The following is a 21,306-nucleotide window of genomic DNA, read 5'->3' as shown; positions in this document are numbered from 1 at the left end:
GAGCAACTAACTGGTGGTTGCTAGAGAGACAGTTTTAGTCGCTGGGGAGAGAGCAAAGAACAAATCAGACGACAATTCCTGACCGAATAGAAGGTGTGAGTTTTATGGACCCCAAAAACGGCAAGGTGTCTTATTTTTATGTTTATTTTATTGACTTTAGAGAGGAAGGTGGGGATGAATACATAATAAATAAAACGTGTGCCTGACCTGTGGTGGCGCAGTGGATAGGGCATTGACCTGGAATGCTGAGGTTGCCGGTTCAAAACCCTGGGCTTGCCCGGTCAAGGCACATATGGGAGTTGAAGCTTCCTGATCCTCCCCCCCTTCTCTCTCTCTCTCTCTCTCTCTCTCTCTCTCAATCTCTCTCTCTCTCCTCTAAAATGAATAAATAAATTTAAAATTTTAAAAATAAATAAATAAATAAATAAATAAAACGTGTAAGTTCTATGGAACCAAAAAACTACACAAGGTGTGTGTTGGGATTCCATTTTGAATCAGATGATTAGGTCCATGCTTATTAAAGATTATCCCAAACTGATTAGGAGTGGCCTTTGCTAGGAACTCTACCTACTTTAAGCATAAGGGAGGGGCCCCAGGCAAGAAGAAGAAAGTTGAGAATGGAGGGGGGTGCTTTTCTTTTCTTCCGGTTTTTTTGTTTGTTTGTTTTTAGAGAGAGAGTTGAGAAGTGTCAACTTGTAGTTGAGGCACTTTAATTGTTCATTGATTGTTTTTCACACGTGGTTTGAAGAGGGGCTCCAGCTGAGCCAGTGACCCCCTGCTCAAGCCAGCGACCTTTGGATCGTGTCCCACACTCAAGCTGGTGACTCCGTGCTCAAGCCAGCGACCTCAGGCTTTCAAACCCAGGATCTCAGCATCTGAAGTCGACTCTGTCCACTCCACCACCACCAGTCAGGAGGTGCTTTGCTTTTCTTGATGCTGTCTCAGAAAGTAATTTTAAAGGATTTCCACACTAAGGAACATGCCAATTGTGTTCTGCAAATTTTTTTTTTTTATTCATTTTAGAGAAGAGAAGGAGAAAGGGGAGGAGCAGGAAGCATCAACTCCCATATGTGCCTTGACCAGGCAAGCCCAGGATTTGAACTGGTGACCTCAGCATTCCAGGTCAATGCTTTATCCACTGAGCCACCAGAAGTCAGACATGTGTTCTGCAATTTTGTTAACAGCTTAAGAAATGCACTGGTGGCTGCTTATTTTAAAATAAGCAGAACTTGTTGGTTGACTCTCTGCTGTCTGACCTCTGTTTGACCCTACTTCATACTTTTATGATTAGTTGGACTTATCAGACACTACAGTTGAGAAATGGGAATATTGTTATTTCACTTAACAGCCACTGATAAGAACTTCATGTCCTTGACATCTTGGATGCTTTGTTTCTGTTTCTGAGATGGATTGTGGGGGTATCTGTGGCATCTCTGGTCTTCCTGCCTCTACTTTCCTGGGTGGCAACACTTAGGATCTTTACCTAATTAGCTACTAATGTAAGGATTCTGTTACCCTCCATACCCACACCCTCTCTGAACTGGCTTATTCATTTGACACCTTGTTTATTCCCCTCTTGGTAAATTATAGACTTTTGGCATGTTTAAGATCCATTTGTGTAATAGGTTTTGTTTTTAGTAAAGAGGACTCTCACTAGGCTGAGAGAAGCATTCTCTAGTGATAGGACTGTAACTACTCACCCATGTCTTTTCTTTTAAATGCTTATATTATTGCCTTTAGAAAGGAAAGGGGGGAGAGAGAAAGAGAGAGAGAGAGAGAGAGAGAGAGAAGAAGGGAGGAAGAGGAACAAGAACACCAATCTGTTCCTGTATGGGCCCTGACCAGGATTCAAACCAGCAACCTCTGCAATTCAGGACAATGCTATAACCAATCAAGCTAACTGGTCAGGGCTGAACCACGTCTTTACTAGCCTGCAGAACTAAAAAAACCAACCCCATAAATAAAATATATCAATAGCTCTTCCACATTTTTAGGAGATAAAAATTTTTTGAAATGGGAAAATCTCTCAATATCGACTATACTCGGGCAACAAAGCCATGGAATAGCAATGGATCATAAACCTTTAAGAAAACCTGTTGTCAGCCCTGGCCAATTGGCTCAGTGGCAGAGCATTGGTCCGGTGTGTGGATATCCTGTGTTCGATTCCTAGTCAGGGCACACAGGATAAGTGACCATCTGTTTCTCCACCCCTCCTCCTCTTGCTTCTATCTCTCCCCCTCCCACAGCCAAGCCTCCACTGGAGAAAGTTGGCCCAGGTGCTGAGAATGGTTCCATGGCCTCTGCCTCAGGTGATAAAAATAGCTTGGTTGCTGAACGATGGAGCAACGGCCCCAGATGGGCAGAGCATCGCCCCATAGTAAGCTTGCCAGGGGGATCCCGGTTGGGCACATGTGGGAGTCTGTCTCTCTGCCTCACCGCTTCTCACCGCTTCTCACCGCTTCTCACTTAAGAACAATACAAAAAAAAAAAAAAAAAAAAAAGAAAACCTGTTCTCTGTCAGAGGAGTCTCCTTTCCAGGACCCTGAATGTCTGCACATACACTGTATTCTTCAGATTTATTACTTGGTGGTCCTGGGTGTTGGAGTAAACAAGCCTGGATTAGCCAGAATCACACACTACCTGGCTGCTTGCATTGCGATAGACCTCTGAATGCTGGAATCCTGCAATTCTAATTTCTTCTGCTTCCAATTTCTTACCTCTTTTCATCTACCCTTTTCTTTGTCGAATAATTCATTCTAGAAACATGCTTTTTTTTTTTTTTTGTATTTTTCTGAAGCTGGAAATGGGGAGAGACAGTCAGACAGACTCCCGCATGCGCCCGACCGGGATTCACCCGGCACGCCCACCAGGGGCGACTCTCTGCCCACCAGGGGGCGATGCTCTGCCCCTCCGGGGCGTCGCTCTGTCGCAATCAGAGCCACTCTAGCGCCTGGGGCAGAGGCCAAGGAGCCATCCCCAGCGCCCGGGCCATCTTTGCTCCAATGGAGCCTTGGCTGTGGGAGGGGAAGAGAGAGACAGAGAGGAGGGAGGGAGGGGGGTGGAGAGGCAAATGGGCGCTTCTCCTATGTGCCCTGGCCGGGAATCGAACCAGGGTCCCCCGCACGCCAGGCCGACGCTCTACCGCTGAGCCAACCGGCCAGGGCCGCCTTTTTTTTTTTTTTAATCTACTAGATGCCAAGTGTAGGGCTAAACCCAGCCAACAGTCTGCCCTTGTGGCACTTGCCATGTCTAGTGGGTACTTTCAGGGCCCTTCCTCAAACCAGCCCCGCGAGCGGGTGCAGGGCTCTCTCGAGGCACTTTCTCTATGTCAGCGCTGAGCTCCGGATCTCGCCCTGTCATTCTCCCTCCCACCGCCACGCCCCCTTCCTCTTGCTGGCCAATAGGAAGATGGCAGAGGTTTGGAAGGAGAGACCCAGAACCTCCCCCACATACAACCTCCCCCCCCCCCCCCAGAAAGTAGAAGCAGCCCTAACCTGGTAGCTCATTTGGTTTGAGCATCGTCCTGATACACCAAGGTTGTGGGTTCGATCCCCAGTCAGGGCACATACAACAATCAACCAATGAATGCATAAATACGTGGAACAACAAATCTACATTTTTCGCTCTCCCTCTCCCTTCCTCTCTCTCTCTAAAAACCAGTAACTAGGGCCCTGGCCGGTTGGCTCAGCGTTAGAGCGTCGGCCTGGCGTGCGGGGGACCCGGGTTCGATTCCCAACCAGGGCACATAGGAGGAGTGCCCATTTACTTCTCCACCCCCCTCCTCCTTCCTCTGTCTCTCTCTTCCCCTCCCGCAGCCAAGGCTCCGTTGGAGCAAATATGGCCCAGGCGCTGGGGATGGCTCCTTGGCCTCTGCCCCAGGCACTAGAGTGGCTCTGGTCGCGGCAGAGCGACACCCCGGAGGGGCAGAGCATTGCCCTCTGGTGGGCAGAGCGTCGCCCGTGGTGGGCGTGCCGGGTGGATCCCGGTCGGGCGCATGCGGGAGTCTGTCTGTCTCTCTCCGTATACAAAAAAAAAAAAAAAAAAAATCAGTAACTAATTTTTCTTTTTATTTTTCAAAAAAAGGAGAAGCAGCAGGAGAATTGGAAAGAGATCCACTTTATTATGAAAAGTTGTTTTTGTCTTCTTTAAAAAAAAAAATCACAGGCGATTGAAAAGGAAAAAGAGGTGGGGCAGGAGAGTTGAGGCGTTTCATTAGTCACACTCCACACCCTTACAATTCACTCGTGAACCGCTGGGAGGAAGAGAATTAAATAACCAGATGTGGGTACAGATGTGGGTACGGAGTTAAGATTCCCAGCCTTCCCTCCCGGGGAACACTGAGGTCAGTAATACTACTCAGCAACAGCGAAGGAGCCACGCCCCCAGGACACTCCCAGGGAGGCCAGTGCAGGGCCAGTGGAAAGCATTCCGCGTGGGCGTGGAAGGTAGGCACGGCTTGTAAACCTGGGACTTCGGTGGGGGGAGCAGGGGGGTTTGTAAACCAGGCTGTGGTCCGGAGAGGAGGCAGGAGCTGTAAACAATGGGGCAGGAGAAAGAGGAGCCTGCAGAAGGACCGGGGCCCCAGGGAGAGGAGGGAGGAGGGCCCGGGCTGGCGGGCAGTCAGGGAAGGCTGTAGGGCGAGTGTTCTCTGCCCACGGAGATGGAGGAGGCTGTCCGCCTGCACCCCCAGGGAGCTCTGGGCTCCCACCTGGGGACCCGGCTCATCTAGGGGGCACAAGCACACCTGACACCCTCACACTGGGGACTGCGGGGAGGGTGGGATTTGGGCTCTGTCCCTAGACACGGGATGAGGGAAGCAAGTTGGAAGATGCTGGCTGCCCTTCCCTGCCAGGCTCGTCTGCTCTGAATGTGCTGGTATCGAGGGCCTGCGGTTCTGGGAAGGAGAGAGGTATGCCCCTGTGCGGGTGGAGGGTCACCTCCGGCAGGACTCGTCTGTGGGAGAGGAGGCAATAAAGACAGAGTGAGTGAGGGCCGGTGCCTCCCGCCCTCCCCACCCGCTCCCTGCACTGAAGGCCAGTTGGCATAAGGAAGCTGCCTACTGTCGTCCACAGCGTGAGTGCCCGCTCTAGCAGTAATAGCAGCCATACCCACTGAGCTCACACTCTGTGCCAGGCATTCTTACAACTGGTTTATCTCACAATAACTCTTGGTGAGGTTAAGTAATTCAATGTCCAGCCATGGTCCTAGGTGCTTCATAAAAACCACTTAACCTGCCTGACCAGGCGGTGGCACAGTGGATAGAGTGTCGGACTGGGATGCGGAAGACCCAGGTTCGAGACCCCAAGGTCGCCAGCTTGAGCGCGGGCTTATCTGGTTTGAGCAAAGCTCACCAGCTTGGGCCCAAGGTCGCTGGCTCAAGCTAGGGGTTACTCGGTCTGCTGAAGGCCCATGGTCAAGGCACATATGAGAAAGCAATCAATGAACAACTAAGGTGTCGCTACAAAAAACTGATGATTGATGCTTCTCATCTCTCTCTGTTCCTGTCTGTCCCTATCTATCCCTCTCTCTGACTCTCTGTCTCTGTAAAAAATAAAAATAAAAATCATCTTTAAAAAAAAAACACTTGCCGGTTGGCTCAGCGGTAGAGCGTCGGCCTGGCGTGTGGGGGACCCGGGTTCAATTCCGGGCCAGGGCACATAGGAGAAGCGCCCATTTGCTTCTCCACCCCCACCCCCCTCCTTCCTCTCTGTCTCTCTCTTCCCCTCCCGCAGCCAAGGCTCCATTGGAGCAAAGATGGCCCGGGCGCTGGGGATGGCTCCTTGGCCTCTGCCCCAGGCGCTAGAGTGGCTCTGGTCGCGACACAGCGACGCCCCAAGGGGCAGAGCATCGCCCCCTGGTGGACAGAGCGGCGCCCCTGGTGGGCGTGCCGGGTGGATCCCGGTCGGGCGCATGCGGGAGTCTGTCTGACTGTCTCTCCCCGTTTCCAGCTTCAGAAAAATACAAAAAAAAAAAAGAAAAAAAAAAACAACAACACTTAACCCTCGGCCCTGGCCGGTTGGCTCAGCCGTCAGCCCGGCATGTGGAAGTCCCAGGTTCGATTCCCGGCCAGGACACACAGGAGAAGCACCCATCTGCTTCTCCACCCCTCCCCCTCTCTTTCCTCTCTGTCTCTCTCTTCCCCTCCCGCAGCCAAGGCTCCATTGGAGCAAAGTTGGCCTGGGCACTGAGGATGGCTCCGTGGCCTCCGCCTCAGGCGCTAGAATGGCTCCCGTTGCAACAGAGCAACGCTGGGGCAGAGCATCGCTCCCTGGTGGGCATGCCGGGTGGACCCCGGTCAGGCGCATGTGGGATTCTCACTTCAAAAAATATACAAAGTAAATAAATAAATAAATATCACTTAACCCCCTCAACAACTCCAGGAGATAGTTATTATAAACCCCATTTCATAAATAATAAACTGAGGCCAACGGTGGTCAGGTCACAACCAAAAGAGAAGAATTCAAACTCGGCCCGACGGACCCAAGCCCTATGTTTTAAACCACACTTAGAGCGCTCAGAGAGAACCCTGGCTTTAAAACTGGAGACCTGATGCGCACTTCGCTTCCCAGGACCTCAGTTTCCCCCACCTGTTTGTTAAAGGAGCAGGTCGAACCCAGCCCAAGGCCCTGACAAGCCCCAAGCGCCAGCCTTGCCCGCCCCTGTGCCGCAGGACCGCAGTGCCGGCTCCGGACAGCAGGCGGCGCCCCCCGCTCACCCACGATCAGCGCCTTGGTTCGCAGCCCGCTCAGGAGCTCCCGCTGCAGCTCTTCCTCGTCCTCGTCGTCGTCGGGCTGGGCCGCCGCGGCGCTGGGGGCGCTGGGGGACTCCGGCTCCGGGCCCAGCTCCTCCAGCACCGAGCTCTCGGAGGGGTACTGGAACGTGGTCTCCAGGGCCGTCTCGCTGAAGGAGATCTTGAGCTGCGGGTGGAGGGGCGGCGAGGAGGCAGGTCAGCCGGATGTCCCCGGTCCCCAGACTGCAGGTGCCCCGTGGGGACAGGGCCAGGGCCTGGGCCGCCGGTGCCGGGTGGGGCCTGGGGCGGGATTGGGGCACCCTGCTGATTTGATCCTCCCATCTACTCTGGGACCCAGTTTTCCTTTATTTATTTTTAAAGATTTTATTTATTGATTTTAGAAAGAGAGAGAGAGAATCGGGAGTTCAAGCGGGAAGCATTAGCTCATACTGACTGCTCACAAAAATGAGGGGATATTTTATCACTTCATATTCATTTTGAAAAATTATCATTTTTGTGAGCGGTTGAGTTGCTTCTTGTTTGTGCCTCCACCGGGCAAGCCCGGTGGGTTGGAGGGTTCCCACCGGTGACCTCAGCCTGGTCAGGTCCACTCTGTGTATCCACTGCGCCATCCCTGGTCAGGCTCCGGTTTTCACTTTGAGGCTGGCACTCTAATCCCAGATTGTCCCTCTCCCATCACATCGTTTCAAAAACATCAGACTTGAGCCTGAACTGTTGGCAGGGGCCTGGGCCGCAGAGGTGAGTCATGCCGGACCAGGTTCCTAGCCCTTTAGAGCAGGGGTCCCCAAACTTTTTACACAGGGGGCCAGTTCACTGTCCCTCAGACCGTTGGAGGGCTGGACTATAAAAAGAACTATGAACAAATCCCTATGCACACTGCACATATCTTATTTTAAAGTAAAAAAACAAAACGGGAACAAATACAATATTTAAAATAAAGAACAAGTAAATTTAAATCAACAAACTGACCAGTATTTCAGTGGGAACTATGGGCCTGCTTTTGGCTAATGGGATGGTCAATGTGCTCCTCTCACTGACCACCAATGAAAGAGGTGCCCCTTCCGGAAGTGCGGTGGGGGCCGGATAAATGGCCTCAGGGGGCTGCATGCGGCCCACGGGCCGTAGTTTGGGGATCCCTGCTTTAGAGTGTGGGAGGCAGAGGAGTAAGTAGAAATTAAATAGATGGAAATAATGCCTGACCCGTGGTGGCGCAGGGGATAGAGCGTCGACCTGGCACGCTGAGGTCACAGGGTTTGAAACCCTGGGCTTGCCTGGTCAAGGCACGTACATGAAGCAAGTATGAGGAAATAATGCCTCCCACTCCCCTGCCCCCTCTCTCCTCTCTCTAAAATTCAATAAATAAAAATTTAAATTATAAAAACAAACAAACATGGAAATAAGTTCTGTAATCAGAACTGAGTCTTTGGGGGCCCTGGGCCAACCAGGAAGGCTCCCTGGAGGAGGTGAGATTTGAGCTGGCTAGTCTCAAGCAAAAGCAAGGGCAGACCAACAGAGATCCAGAAACAGTGTGTCCCCTCCCACACACACACACACACACACACACACACACAGGGGAAATGATAAGCCCTTGAGGCCCTGAACGGTGCAGCCAGAGGTGACCAGGGCAGAGAGGAAAAGTTCACACAAACACCGGGTAGGGTGCAGAGTGCACCAGAAGGCACACACAAAGACAGAGACAGAGGCAAAGCACCAGCCCCAGCACCAGACAGGGGACCTGGGGTGGAGAGAGACTCCTCCGTAGTAAACAGGGCGCGCCCAGCTGTTCTCACTGCTGCTCTACCCTTCCCTCTGCCTTCCTAAGAAGCTCAGGGGGAAGGGGCAAGGTGAGATTAACCTGGGAGCCAAAGCGATTACAGGGGGACAGGCAGGAGGAGCCCAGGTGAACGGCCGGGAAAGGTCCAGACGGTCTATTCTCTTCCCTGGCATCCCGGGAGACCTGGGGCTGGGTCCCTGCATCCCCGCAGGGGCTGGGGTGTGAGAGGAGCCTGCCCAGGAGGGTGGCTGGGCAGGCAGCTGCTAATGTATGGTCCCCACGAGGAAGCAGGGACTCAGGGACTGTCACTGCTTGGCTCCAGACCCTACATCTCTCTGGGGGCCAAAGCCAGAGCCTGACCAGAGCCTCCAGGATGCCGTTCCTGTGCGACCCCACCCTCACCTCTTGGGCGTCCTCCGTCTATCCACACCGGCCATGGGGGGGGGGGCATCCCACCTCAGGGCTTTTGCACTGGCTGTTCCCCTTCTTCCTGGCGCACTCTTCCCTCCCAACGTCCCCGTGGCTTCCTGTCTCCCCATCACCCCATTATAAAGTTGTCACCGTCACCCTCTCCCCTCCTAGCCCTCTATCTTCCTCTTATCCCTGTTCTATTTTCTTTTCCCCCCATGACCACCTCCTGACCTATCAGAGACCTTACTTACTATCTCTGTGCCTGCTGTCACTGGGTACGGAGGAGGGGTGCCCCCAGGCCTCAGACGAGGTCCCACAGAGGGCCGAGGAGGCGGGGGAGCCGTGGGGAAGGGGCCCAGCCTGTAGACAGTCCACCCCAGTCTATCTGTGAAACAGCTGTGAGAACCCAGGGACGGCCACCTCACAGCCCAGCTTCTCAGGAGACACCACTTCCGTTTTCTGTTAGGGACAGATTCGCCCGGTCTGGGAGCCCATGTCTGTTTCCCTTCCCCATTCCCTTTCAGGGTAGCGCGCTGGCCGTTTAGTAGCCGCTCTAAAAAAGGACTCCTCTTATCTGCTGTCCGACCCTCTCCCCTCTCCCCGCTTCTCTCCCCCCTTCCCCGTCTTCTGACCGGGCTTCCCAGGAATGTACAGCCTGCACGGGGTGGGGGTGGGGGGTCGGAGGGGGTGACTCACCGGCTCCTCTCTCAGCTATATAAGGTCACAAGGGGGCCGGAGAGGGGAGGGTCCCTGAGGAGGCCCCACCCCCACCCCACCCCCACCCAGCCCCAGCCCCCGCCCGGGGCTCCGGCGGCCCACGTGGGGTTTCCCAGAATACGGCTGATAGAATTAGCCTGCAGACGAGTTATTTAGGGAAGACGGGATTGAAGGGTGGGGGTCCTCCTGGCCCTGAAGCAGAGGGGGCGGAGGGGGGTGCTGTGGGTCCGGGGGGCTCGCAGCTTCTCCCCCCACCCCGCCCTGCTTCCTTCTCTCACCACATCCTGCGCGGCTCTGGCGGGCCAGGGCCTAGCCTCCTTCCCCACGCGGCCCCACCAGCCTTCCGGCCCCCGCCCCAGCCTTCCTGTTTGGGCGACCTGCTTCCGGCTCCCCAGCTCCCCGACCTAGGTCCGGGCACCATCGCAGGTCCTGCCCTGCACCACGGGGGCCCCCCGGGCGTTCCGTCCCAATCTCCATGCCTCCCTCGCCTCTCCCCACGCCTGAAGCGCCAGCCAGCTAACTCCCTAGGAAGTGACTTTCCTGAGCGCTGCACCCCGGCAGCTCCTGACCCGCCTCCCCGCGTGCTCAGAGGCTTGGGGCGACTCCGGCCCCGCTCAGGGCTGGCGGCGGGAGCTTCTGGTGATGAGGAATGAGGGGGGATCAAATGACACCCCCTCCCCTAAACTTAACCTGGGTCTCTGGTCCCTGTGGTTTCCCACTGATACTGAGGACGCAGAAACAGATCTGAGGACGTCACCTGGGGGCTGAGGACTGGAGACTAGAAAGGGCTCCCCCAGTCTCTGCGGGGACGGATGTGTGTGTGTGTGGGGGGGGGTGCAGGGACCTCCCTCAGACACTGGCGGGGACGGGATGTGTGTGTGTGTGGGGGGGGGGGGTGCAGGGACCTCCCTCAGACACTGGTGTGAAGGGAAGGGACTCAGGAAGTGGCGGGGGCGGGGCCAGGCCAGAGACGACATCAGCCTGGCTTCTCCCACCTTCTTGCACATCCTGATTCCAGTCTAACCTCTGACCCTCTGCTGGCCTCGGTCCCCACCCCTGTCCTCAACTCGCCTGCCTGGGACTCCCTGTTCTCAGTAGTGCCTCCAAATTCACTTCTCTCTTTTTCCACGGGGGGGAGGGGAAGGGGAAGAGGCCAGGGAGGCGGGAAGACAGGGGAAAACCGGGTGCTCTGCCAGTCCTGAGGAAGGAGGGGACATTTTGGAGAGGAGAAGGCTTTTCTTGTCCCAAGAGAGAAGGGAGCACTGTCTGAAGGAGTGGCCCAGCTGGGGGTGTGCAACCCCGAGGTCACCACTTTAAATGGCCCCAGTGTGCTGTCTCTCCCAGGGGGCAGGCTTGCTCTGGGCCAGCCCTGTTCCACTGCCCCCCCCCCCCCGCCCCGGTCCCTGGAGGCCCCCCCCACTCCGCTCTGCTCCCTTTTCCTCGGGACTGTGAGGCCGTCCTCCACTCACTTCTTTCTGTGTCTCCCTAGAACCCCCAAGCCACCGCTTCCGCCTCCCCAGGCTCCCTGCCCCCCACATTCTTCCCCTGGAAGTCTGGGAGGGCTTTCACCCCGTGACCCTGCCCTATAGGTTCTGAGGAGTTGTTGGCTGGTCTCCCACCAGCTGGGCTGGGCTGGGTCACACACTCGGAGGAAAGGAAGGAAAGAAATGGGGGCGGGAGACCTCATAGCCAGAGGGAGCAGAGAGTAAGGAGCGTGGGCACACCCTGGGACGGACACACCCAGGGCCAGCACCGGGCTGCGGGCAGGCTCTCCGGCTGGGAAATCAATGGCAGAGGGGGCTCCGAGAAGGAGGCCTGTGTCTGCAGAGGAGGGAGGGTGGGAGCGGGAAGTCACCAGAAGAGGGGGAGACCAGCAGACAGGGGTGTAGAAGGAAAAAACAGCACGAAGTTCAGAGCCCAGAGGGAACAGGCGCGTGGGCTTCTAAGAAGTCTGGCTGGGGCCGCTCCCTACCTGTTTGTGGTGCCTTTCAGGGGACCCCTTCGCCAGGCAGCTGCGGCTGAGGCGGAGGTAGCCCCCCAGAACCAAGATCTCCTCGGCGGTCGGGTACCGCTTCTTCCCGGCGCTCACGGCATCAGGGGCGGCTGGAGCGGCGGGGGCCGCCGGGGGGACAGACCGCCTGGGGTTGACTGTGAAGGTGTGTCCGCTGCGGCGGGGGGCCCCCACCCCTGGCCCTGCCTTCACCCCATAGAACAGCCGGCTCATCAGGGGATCCCCAGGGGACTGGGGGGCGGCTGGGGCTGGGGCTGGGGCCGGGGGAGGCAGAGGGGCTGAGGGTGGGGGCCGGAGCTCCGCGGCTTCCTCTTCCTGCGGTCTCGAGCCTCCAGTCCCAGCCTCCTCCGGTGGGAGGGGGCAGGGGACAGCGCAGCGGTTCTGCAGGGCGCCCGGAGGCCTGCCCTGGGCCCCTGCCGCCTCCTTCTCAGCCTCTGCACGGAGAGGCCCCAGAGGCTTCTCAGCAGCCTCGGGAGGAGGCGCTGGCTTCTGAGTCTGAGTGTCTGGGTCCCTGGATGTCCATTCCCGGCCCTTCCCCGCCTGCAGGATCCATTTCCACCCCTGTGTCAGCCTCAAGTCCCCCTCGCCGTCCTCCACGGGGCTGGGCCTACGTTCCGCCGCCCACACCGCTCCCGAGCCGCTGCTGCTGTCCCCAGCATCCGGTGTCGGGGTCTCCGACGGCCCCGTAACCTCTTCGGGGGCCAGCCTTGGAGCTGGCCTGTCCTCTCTTCTCCCACATTCCTCCGGGCTGTCTTGCCGTCTTCCTCCCGAGTCCGGCCTCCCTGCCGATGCCTCTGGTTGTAGCAAACTTTGTTCTCGGGACTCTGCGGACTCAGGCCTCCACGTAGGGGTCTCTGTCAGGCCCAGCTGCTGGCTGTCGGACTCCGCTGGACTCAGCCTGCTGTCCACCACCTCCCCTCTCCTGGGGCTTTGCTCCTGAGGCTCCACGGGCCTCAGACTCCGTTCCTGCGTTTCCCCGGGGCTCAGCTTCCACCTCCACGCCTCTGACAGCCTGGACCTGTCCCCGGCCTCTCCCGGGCTCTGCCTCCAGTCCCGAGCCTCCGAGGGCCTGGGGCTCGACTCTCGGGCGCCCCCTACCCCCAGCCTCCTCTCTCTGGCTTCCCTGGGGCTGAGCCGCTCTTCTCTGGACTCTCCTCCTTTGGGGCTTGAATCCCGCGTCTCCCCAGGGCTGGGTCTCCACTCCCGGGTCTCCAAAGGCCCAGGCCTCCGGTCCGCAAGTGGCTCGTCACTCCGCTGCTGCTGCTGCTGCTGGCGCTCCTGCCGAATGAATCGGTTCTGGTGCACCGGGCCGATGGCCTCCAGGAGGACCGCAGACTTGTCTGGGTCTGGAGGTCCGGCCTCTGTAGTCCCAGACGCAGGGCTAGGCTCCCCGGGAGACAGACCGAGTTTGGCACGGCGGCGCTCCAGAAGTCCCCGCTTCCAAGCTGGCATCTGGGACAGGCGCTCCCTCTCCGCCTTCTCCCGGCCACGAACGGCTGCCTCCTCCTGCCGGCGCCGGGCTAGCAGCTGGAGCTTCCAGTCGGGGATGGTGGCCATGGTCGCCTTGAGGTGAGGGTGGGGAGCGCTGGGGAGCAGAGAACAGGAAGGCGATGCTACCGAGAGGCCCCGGGGGCGAGCCTGGGGACGGGAGGAGCGAGAGCGGAAGGCAGAGGGGGACCCAGAGAAGGGCAGAGGGGCGGAGGGACAGAGGACAGAGGGGGAAAGAGGGAAGTGAGGCAGGTCAGAGGCAGGGGAAAACCAAGAAAGAGAAGAGAGGCGGCGGGGGGAGGGGACGAGGCAGAGGGAGAGCGGGGTTCGGATTCGGCAGCCCAGGGTCACTGGCTGTCAGACACGGTCCCAGGATGTGAGAGGAGAGGAGGGCGAAAAAGGGAAGTCGGTGTGAGAGCCGAGAGGGGAGAGAGGGGCAGAGGAGCAGGGCGCAGGGCTCGGGCGAGGCGGCCGCCCCGCTACCCGGGGGGCGGCGAGTGTGGACGGAGGTCAGGGAACCCCGCCGGGGTGGGGCGGCCGGACGCGAGCGGGTGTCCGGGAGCAGGGGCGGAGCGTGGAGAGATCCAGGGGCTCAAGGGAAACGGGGGGTCAGCGGGGCAAAGGGAGCTCTGCGGAGGCAGCCGGGCGCGTCTCCGCGCGGTCCAGGCGCCCCTTCCAGCTGTGCTCGGACCCCGCCCCCGCCCCAGGGCGGGTCAGGGGAAATACCCTCCCCCGGGGACTTTCGGAACTCGGGCGCGGGGCTGCCAGCGCGTTCCCAGAACCCTGGCGTCCACCCCCCCACCCCCACCCCGGCGCGTCACCAGCTCCCGCTTCCCCGCCGGCTGTACCCGCGACCCAGGGGCGCGGAGGGCCGGCTCCGCGCCTCTTCGCTCCGGAGCCCGCGCATCCTGGGCCGGTTCTCCGCTCTCACGGAACCCTGACATCGTCAGCCATCCCCGCCCCGCGCCGGCCGCGCGCGGACAGACAAATCTCGGCACAAAGAGCAGTCAGCCCCCAGGTCCGGTCAGCCAGGGACGCGAGCGAGGACGGAGCTCGGAGACAGCCCTCCCCGGGTCGGAAGCCCCTCGGTCCACTCACGCTGCGGGGCTCCCAGGGGAGGGGCCGCGGAGGAGCCGGGCGTCCGGAGAGGAGGCGAGAGGAAGAGGAGGAGAGAGAGGGATCGAGGGAGATCCGGAGACGGGAGGGCGGGGAGGAGCGGGAGGAGGGATGGTGGAAGAGGGAGCCCGGGAGGAGGGACGGAGACAGGGACCTAGAGGCCGGGCGGGGGGCGGCGACCGCTTTGTCTGAGGACAATGGGGAGTGGGAAGGGGGCGCGGGGCGGAGCCCGCGGGGGGCGGGGCCTCGCTCCTACCAGCCCCGCGTGCGACTCGGCCCGAGGCTCCCCAACTCCCGCCGCCACCCCTAACTTTACGCTTTGGGTCCGTGGGGGTCCCTTCACCTCGCTCCTGCCCGGTAGCCCCGGAAAACCCAGGGGTCCAGACACTCCCCACCCCCCTCCGACCCAGGGCGGCGGCTCGTGACTCAGGCCCCTCGAGGGACTTGGGGAGGAAGCAGCAGCTGCTCGGAGCGGGGGCCCGCCCTTCCCATCTCCTGCTGCTCCTCCCCACGCTCCGGCCTCCCGGGCCAGCCTTTGTCGCTGCGGGGTCCCGGGCACTGGGGAGCCCGTGGAGTGGGGTGCCCCTGGGGAGGGGCGCCCGGAGCTGCTGCCCACTCTTTTTAGCTCCCTTCTCCCTTGGGTTCCCTGGTTTGCACCGGGAACATTGGAGGATGTGGAGGAAGGGGGACAGGGCTGCTCCTGGAAGGTGGGGTGGGTCCTCCGGGAGTGGCCGCTGCCCAGCGGTCGCCAGAGGGCGCGGTGGCTGCCCAGACTCGAGTTTGGCGCGCCCAGGCTCGGGCTCGCCGTCCTTCCCAAACTCTGCCCTGTAGCTTAAGACCCACCAACAGAAGGCTCACCCTATGCAGAAAAACCAGGCTGAAATTTATTTTCCGGCGATGCGGCTCCTCCGGAGAACGGGGAGCCCTCAGCCCCTCGAATTAAGAGCGGGAGAATCCTCTCAACGAAGTTCAAGGACAGAACCCAGGGGCGGGGCCTAAAGAAGCGAAGAGGCCAGCCAGCAGGCTGGTGGAGATGGAAATGCAAGACACTCCGCCTGGAGGGCGGCCACTACTGTCCAACCTGCGGACCCTGGGACAGACAGCTCTGAGGAGCCAGGTGCTGAGGCCACTACTTGTGCCAAGGGAGTGGTCAAGCGGGACCCTCCTATCGAGGAGGTTGGGGAGGGAGTGTCATACCCTAAACTGTGAGAAGACCTATATGTTCCCCACCCCCTCTTCCTGGCTGGTGAGAAGTGGACCTTGGAGTGCCCAAACCCAGAACGTAGGGCATGTGGACGGACCCAGGGAGTGGCATGGATGGGGCAGCTCCTTCAGTCCGTGGGCTTGGGCCCTCTGGTCTGAAGCAGGCCCGGATGCCCAGGCATTTGAATTCTGAGGGGCTGAGGAAGTCCAGGGCTTGAACGCGGTCAGGTCCTCACTCCTCCCCATCCTGCGGCCGGGAGAGCAGGTGCAGTTTTCTCTGCAGCTGGGCCCGGAGGTAGCGGAGATCTTGCTGGTCCAGTCCGTGAGCCAGACCCAGGTAGAGGGTGAGGAGGAGAGCGAGGAGGAGCCGGTCCGCGCCCAGGGTGGGCACCACCCACAGCACCGTCAGCAGCTCCACGCACACCGGGTGGCGCAGGTGGGAGAAGAGCCTCAGGGCCCGGGGGGACTTCAGGGCCAGAGGCTCACCCAGCCCCAGCACGTGGTAGTACACCTAGGAGCCGGAGAGCAGCTTAGCAATGGAGTCCTGCCCTTTTCACAACCTAGCCGCCCGCCTGTTCCTCCCCTTCCGGGCACCCTCCTTCTGGAACTCAGGGCCAAGAACTTCTAAGTCTTGAGTCCCTGACCCTTGCTTCTGGGTCACGACCCTTCCTCAGCCACAGCAGGCCCATTGTTTTTGGCCTCTGAGGGAAGGCTGAGGGGAGACTACAGTAGAAGAAAGGCAGGTACGGGAGCAAAAGCAAGAGGAAGGTATGTGGGCCCTGGCTGCTGGCTCAGTGGTAAAGTGTTGGCCTGGTGTACGGATGTCCTGGGTTCAATTCCTGGTCAGGGCACACAGGAGAAGTGACCATCATCTGCTTCTCTCCCCCTCCCCCTCTTCTCTCTCTCTCTCTCTCTCTCTCTCTCCCCACCTTCAGCCTCGGCAGGATAGGTACCAGCGAGTAGTCATCAGGCGCTGAGGATGGATCTGTGGCTTCCACACCTCAGGCACTAATAAAATGGCTCGGTTCAGGCCCTGGCTGGTTGGCTCAGTGGTAGAGCGTCGGCCTGGCGTGTGGGGGACCCGGGTTTGATTCCCGGCCAGGGCACATAGGAGAAGCGCCCATTTGCTTCTCCACCCCCCACCCCCTCCTTCCTCTCTGTCTCTCTCTTCCCCTCCCGCAGCCAAGGCTCCATTGGAGCAAAGATGGCCCAGGCGCTGGGGATGGCTCCTTGGCCTCTGCCCCAGGCGCTAGAGTGGCTCTGGTCGTGGCAGAGCAACGCCCCGGAGGGGCAGAGCATCGCCCCCTGGTGGGCGTGCCGGGTGGATCCTGGTCAGGCGTATGCGGGAGTCTGTCTGACTGTCTCTCCCCGTTTCCAGCTTCAGAAGAAAAATAAAACAAGAAAAAAAAAAGAAAAGAAAAATAGCTCGGTTCAGAGCAACAGCCCCAGATGGGCAGAGTATTGCCCCCTAGTGGACTTGCCGGGTAGATCCCGGTCGGGGTGCATGTGGGAGTCTGTCTCTTTGCCTCCCCTCCTCTCACTAAAAAATAAAAAGAAGAAGGTAGGAGAGCGCAGGAGGAGCAGGGAAATCCTTGGAAAGGCAAGAGGCGTTCCAGAAAAGATCAAATAGGGGTCTGGGAGCCTCACCTGTTTGAGGCCCATGAGCTCGGCGTAGTCGAAGACGAGGAGGATGCTGAAGATGAGGAGCCAGGAAATGACGTGGAGCACAAAGCACAGGAGCGGCACCCAGGTGGCCCAGGGCTCAGCCCGAGCTGCCCACAACACAGGGCCTCTGGGGACGGGCTCCCAGTACCGCATCACCAGCTGGGGAGGGAAGACAGGCTGGGACACCAAGGCCCACAGGCTTCCCCTACTCCCAGGTGGCCTGCAGCTCTCCCCACTGTGCCCACGAGCGTCACCAGCCAATACTCAGCACACGTATGGACGGTGCTGGGCGGGGTCCCAAGGATGTAAGGGTGGCTGCCCGTGCCCGAGGAGCTATGGGATGGACGAAGTTGACCAGAGAGGTGCACAAAGTGGCCTACGCTAAGCACCCGCAGGGAAGACCGAGGGTGCTCACTGGGAAGCCTCCTCTAGGCTTGGAAGAAAGGGTAGGACTATGGAAGAAAGAGTTAAGGAGAGACTCTCCAGCAGGACACGGGCGGAGTGCAGAGGGGAACACACAGGTGGCGTGCACGCTTAGGGAATGGCAAGCAGTGCACCTGTCTTTGTGTTTTGGGGTTTTTTTTTAAATCATTTTAGAGAGGAGAGAGAGAGAGAAAGGGGGAGGAGCAGGAAGCATCAACTCCCATATGTGCCTTGACCGGATAAGTGCAGGGTATCAAAACAGCGACCTCAGCGTTCCAGGTCGACACTTTATCCACTGCGCCACCACAGGTCAGGCCACCACCTGTCTTGATAAAGAGTAGGGTGTGGGCCCTGGCCGGTTGGCTCAGCGGTGGACCGTCGGCCTGGCGTGCGGGGGACCCGGGTTCGATTCCCGGCCAGGGCACATAGGAGAAGCGCCCATTTGCTTCTCCACCCCCCCTCCTTCCTCTCTGTCTCTCTCTTCCCCTCCCGCAGCCAAGGCTCCATTGGAGCAAAGATGGCCCGGGCGCTGGGGATGGCTCCTTGGCTGCTGCCCCAGGCGCTGGAGTAGCTCTGGTCTCGGCAGGGCAACGCCCCCGGAGGGGCAGAGCATCGCCCCCTGGTGGGCAGAGCTTCGCCCCTGGTGGGCGTGCCAGGTGGATCCCGGTCGGGCGCATGCGGGAGTCTGTCTGACTGTCTCTCCCCGTTTCCAGCTTCAGAAAAATACAAAAAAAAAAAAAAAAAAAAAGAGTAGGGTGTGTGCTGTGGAGGAACAGAAGCTGAGATGAGAGTTCTGAATACCCTCAGTTCTCCTAAACCCACACTTATGAGAAGTCTAAGGTTCTAGCCCTGGTTGGGTAGCTCAGCTGCTTAGAACACCGTTCTGATGCACCAAAGATGCAGGTTTGATCCCTGCAAATACAAGAATCAACCAATGAATACATAAATTCGTGGAACAACAAATTGGTGAGTCTCTCTCTCTCTAAAATCAATCAATCGATCAATCAATCAATCAATATAAAACAAAGAAGCCTAGCCTGACTTATGGTGTGGTGCAGTGGATTGGAGCACCAAAATGGAATGCTGAGGTCACTGGTTTAAGGCCCCCGGCTGCTCTAGTCAAGGCATATAGAAGAAGCAACTGCAAGTTGATGCTTCCCGCTCCTCCCACCCTTTCACTCTCCCAAAATTTATAAATAAAATCTTTTTTTTAAAGAAAGAAGAAGCCTAAGGTCCTTGCCCCTGCAATCTAGGGCTTCCTTCCCAGACTGTTTCCCTTAGGGCCTCAGCATCTAGGGCCTTCTACCTGCAAGGCCAGGGCAGTGCAGGCCACATACAGCGACCTCTGAAGAACCCCGAAATACCGGGACATCCACGCCTTCACCGTCTCAGTTGCCATGAGGCTGTGCTGCACCACGAACAGGAGCAGGAGCCCCAGGTCCCAAGCCAGAGCAGCAAGCACGCTGTGGTCCTGAAAGGCAGCCAACCAGCCCTGTTGGGCATCTAGGGGGAGATAGAGAAGAAAAGAGAAAAAAGCACAGAAGATAGTGGAAAACATGCCCACCCTCCTCTCCTCTTCGGGTCCCGGGCCATGTCCCCTATTGCTTTCACGAGCGTTAAGGCCTTTCCCCTCTCTAGCCTTTCCCCACCATTCCGTTTTTTCTCTCTTTCCCAGAGCTGGGGAGCATGGTTCCTGTTGGGTCGTCACAAAGGCATGGCAGGAGAGGCCTCCCTTGCCTCTTTTATTTCACTTCGCCAGATGTTCCCTTCTTTACTGTCTTCTCCATAGTCCTGTCCACAAGGCACTTTCCTTAGCAAACTCGGCATACTGCCCTTTTTCCCTCGGCCTCAGTCCTCCACTGTCCCTCCTCTCTAAACCGCTAACCCCCGACTTCCTAATTTAGCTCTCGGGGCTCTCCGGCTGCTGCTCCTCGGAGCCGGTCTCGGTTTTCGTTCCCTGGAACTCCGGAGCTTGCCCGGTCGTTCGTCCAAAACCCCGCCCCGCCCCGCTCCCTCTCCGCCGGCTCCACCTCCCCGCCCCTATCCCTCCCGCTCACCTGGACCTCCGGACTCCGGCATCCCTCCAAGGAGAGGCCGGAGAGAGGTGAAGCGCACGAACTCCACCCCGGTGCCAAAGGCCAGGATGAACGAGGCCAGGGCTGCGGGGACCAGGAGCAGGGCTGGAGCCATGGCGAGAAACCAAGGGGTGGGGACGAGGGCGGGCTCTGGGTTCCCGCGGCCGCAGGCCACGCCCCTCCCCGCCCCGGGATGCCGCCTGGGGGCGGGGTTTCCGTGCGCGCGCCACACAGGCCACGCCCCTCCCCGCCCCGGGATGCCGCCTGGGGGCGGGGATTCTGCGCGCCGCCGCCGCAGGCCACGCCCTCCCCGCCCCGGGATGCCGCCTGGGGGCGGGGTTTCCGTGCGCGCGCCACACAGGCCCCGCCCCTCCCGCCCCGGGAAGCCGCCTGTGGGGCGGGGCTTCTGCGCGCCGCGGCCGCGTGGCTCAGGCCCGGGTTCCTCTCGGGGTGTCGTGGTCGCCGCGTCCCGGAGGGAATGTTAGAGTCACGGGGACGAGGTGACGGGGCAGCGGCTCCGCAGCCACTCGCGTGGGTCGAATCCTACGGCGGCTCTTTTCCCGTCTCAGGTACAGTTCCTCTCTTGCAAGATCCTTGTGGAAACAGCGACGCAGGAGCAGCCCCCTTTCTAACAGCCCTAACCGCAAAACACCCGAGGTCAGAGAACAAAGCTGCGAAATCACCTGCGACATCGCTTGCTGCTTATTCTGTAACTTCCTAGAAAGTTGAATTCTTGCTTCTCCGCTTGCTAAAGAAGGGCGCTTTTGTAACACAAGATTCGTTCGAATGATACCAAAGGCTGTTGATTTGTAACCACGAGAATGAAAACGTGAATATATGTAGGGTGCAAAGCTTTATTCTACTTGCAAACGTTTTCGGTTAATTTTATCCAAGCTTTCTAGTAGTTAACTATGACTTGACTCTGCAACCTCATTAGCTGAACTCCACTCACTAGCCAGACACCACTAAGAAGAACTTTGCTGTTCACATATTGTCTTCTTTAAAAAAAATAAAAATTTAAAATATAATTTTATATATATGTGTGTGTGTGTGTGTGTGTGTAATATATATATTGATTTTAGAGAGAGGAAAGAAAGACAGAAACATTCATCTCTTCCTGTATGTGCCCTGACCAGGGATCGAACCAGCAACCTCTGTGCTTCAAGATGGTGCTCTAACCAACCAAGCTACCTGGCCAGGGCAACATGTTTTCCCTTGCAGATGTTTGTGATACAGACTAACAACATTCGTATCTAAAAAGCAACATAAAAGTAAGGTTTTCTTCATCCAATTTAGAGATGTGTTGTGAAGAACTTACAGCCTCAGCGCCCTGAGCACCACACCATGGCAGTCAGCAAGACTTACAAAACTAGGAGTTGAAAACTTTTTGTACTCCCCCCTCTGCAATATCAATAAATAAAATCTTTTTTAAAAATTGCTAAGCAGCATCTTTTGTGGTCTGCACATTCCTTCTCCCTCCCCAAGGCTCTGACATCCTCCTGTTCTCTACACAGTGAAGGGCTCTGAATCAGTGCTACTGTATACTGTATGAGACAGCTTGTTTTCCTTCCAGACCGACTCTGCACGCTTTGTGTGTGCTTCAGGAAGTTGTCCTGAATGGACTCATCAGTGCAAATCAGTTTTCACTAAGGACGCTCTCTCTATAGAGAAC

At 58.1% G+C, this 21,306-nt stretch overlaps 2 protein-coding genes across 4 annotated transcripts; both read right to left on the bottom strand.

Moving 5' to 3' along the window:
- Nucleotides 1-4,107: 4,107 nt before the first annotated feature.
- On the bottom strand, nt 4,108-14,447 carry PPP1R18 (protein phosphatase 1 regulatory subunit 18). Of its 2 annotated transcripts, none has more exons than XM_066359918.1 (4): nt 14,001-14,447; nt 11,626-13,249; nt 6,716-6,917; nt 4,108-4,953 (listed from the first exon to the last, which is right to left on the bottom strand). In XM_066359918.1, exons 1-4 carry the CDS (start codon nt 14,057-14,059, stop codon nt 4,934-4,936), a joined length of 1,905 nt encoding a protein of 634 aa, XP_066216015.1. In that variant the 5' UTR covers nt 14,060-14,447; the 3' UTR covers nt 4,108-4,933. The 2 variants fall into 2 exon arrangements, with proteins under 2 accessions (XP_066216015.1, XP_066216016.1); XM_066359919.1 differs by having other exon boundaries at nt 14,251-14,447.
- Nucleotides 14,448-14,611: 164 nt separating this feature from the next.
- Nucleotides 14,612-19,816, bottom strand: NRM (nurim). 2 transcript variants are annotated; one of them, XM_066359920.1, is made up of 4 exons: nt 19,617-19,798; nt 18,866-19,062; nt 17,119-17,295; nt 14,612-15,982 (listed from the first exon to the last, which is right to left on the bottom strand). In XM_066359920.1, exons 1-4 carry the CDS (start codon nt 19,747-19,749, stop codon nt 15,704-15,706), a joined length of 786 nt encoding a protein of 261 aa, XP_066216017.1. In that variant the 5' UTR covers nt 19,750-19,798; the 3' UTR covers nt 14,612-15,703. The 2 variants fall into 2 exon arrangements, with proteins under 2 accessions (XP_066216017.1, XP_066216018.1); XM_066359921.1 differs by lacking the exon at nt 17,119-17,295 and having other exon boundaries at nt 19,617-19,816.
- Nucleotides 19,817-21,306: the final 1,490 nt, after the last annotated feature.

Source organism: Saccopteryx leptura, chromosome 1 (genome assembly GCF_036850995.1).
Source record: "Saccopteryx leptura isolate mSacLep1 chromosome 1, mSacLep1_pri_phased_curated, whole genome shotgun sequence".
NCBI classification, from domain to species: Eukaryota; Metazoa; Chordata; class Mammalia; order Chiroptera; family Emballonuridae; genus Saccopteryx; species Saccopteryx leptura.
This window is presented reverse-complemented; position numbering and strand designations above follow the sequence as displayed.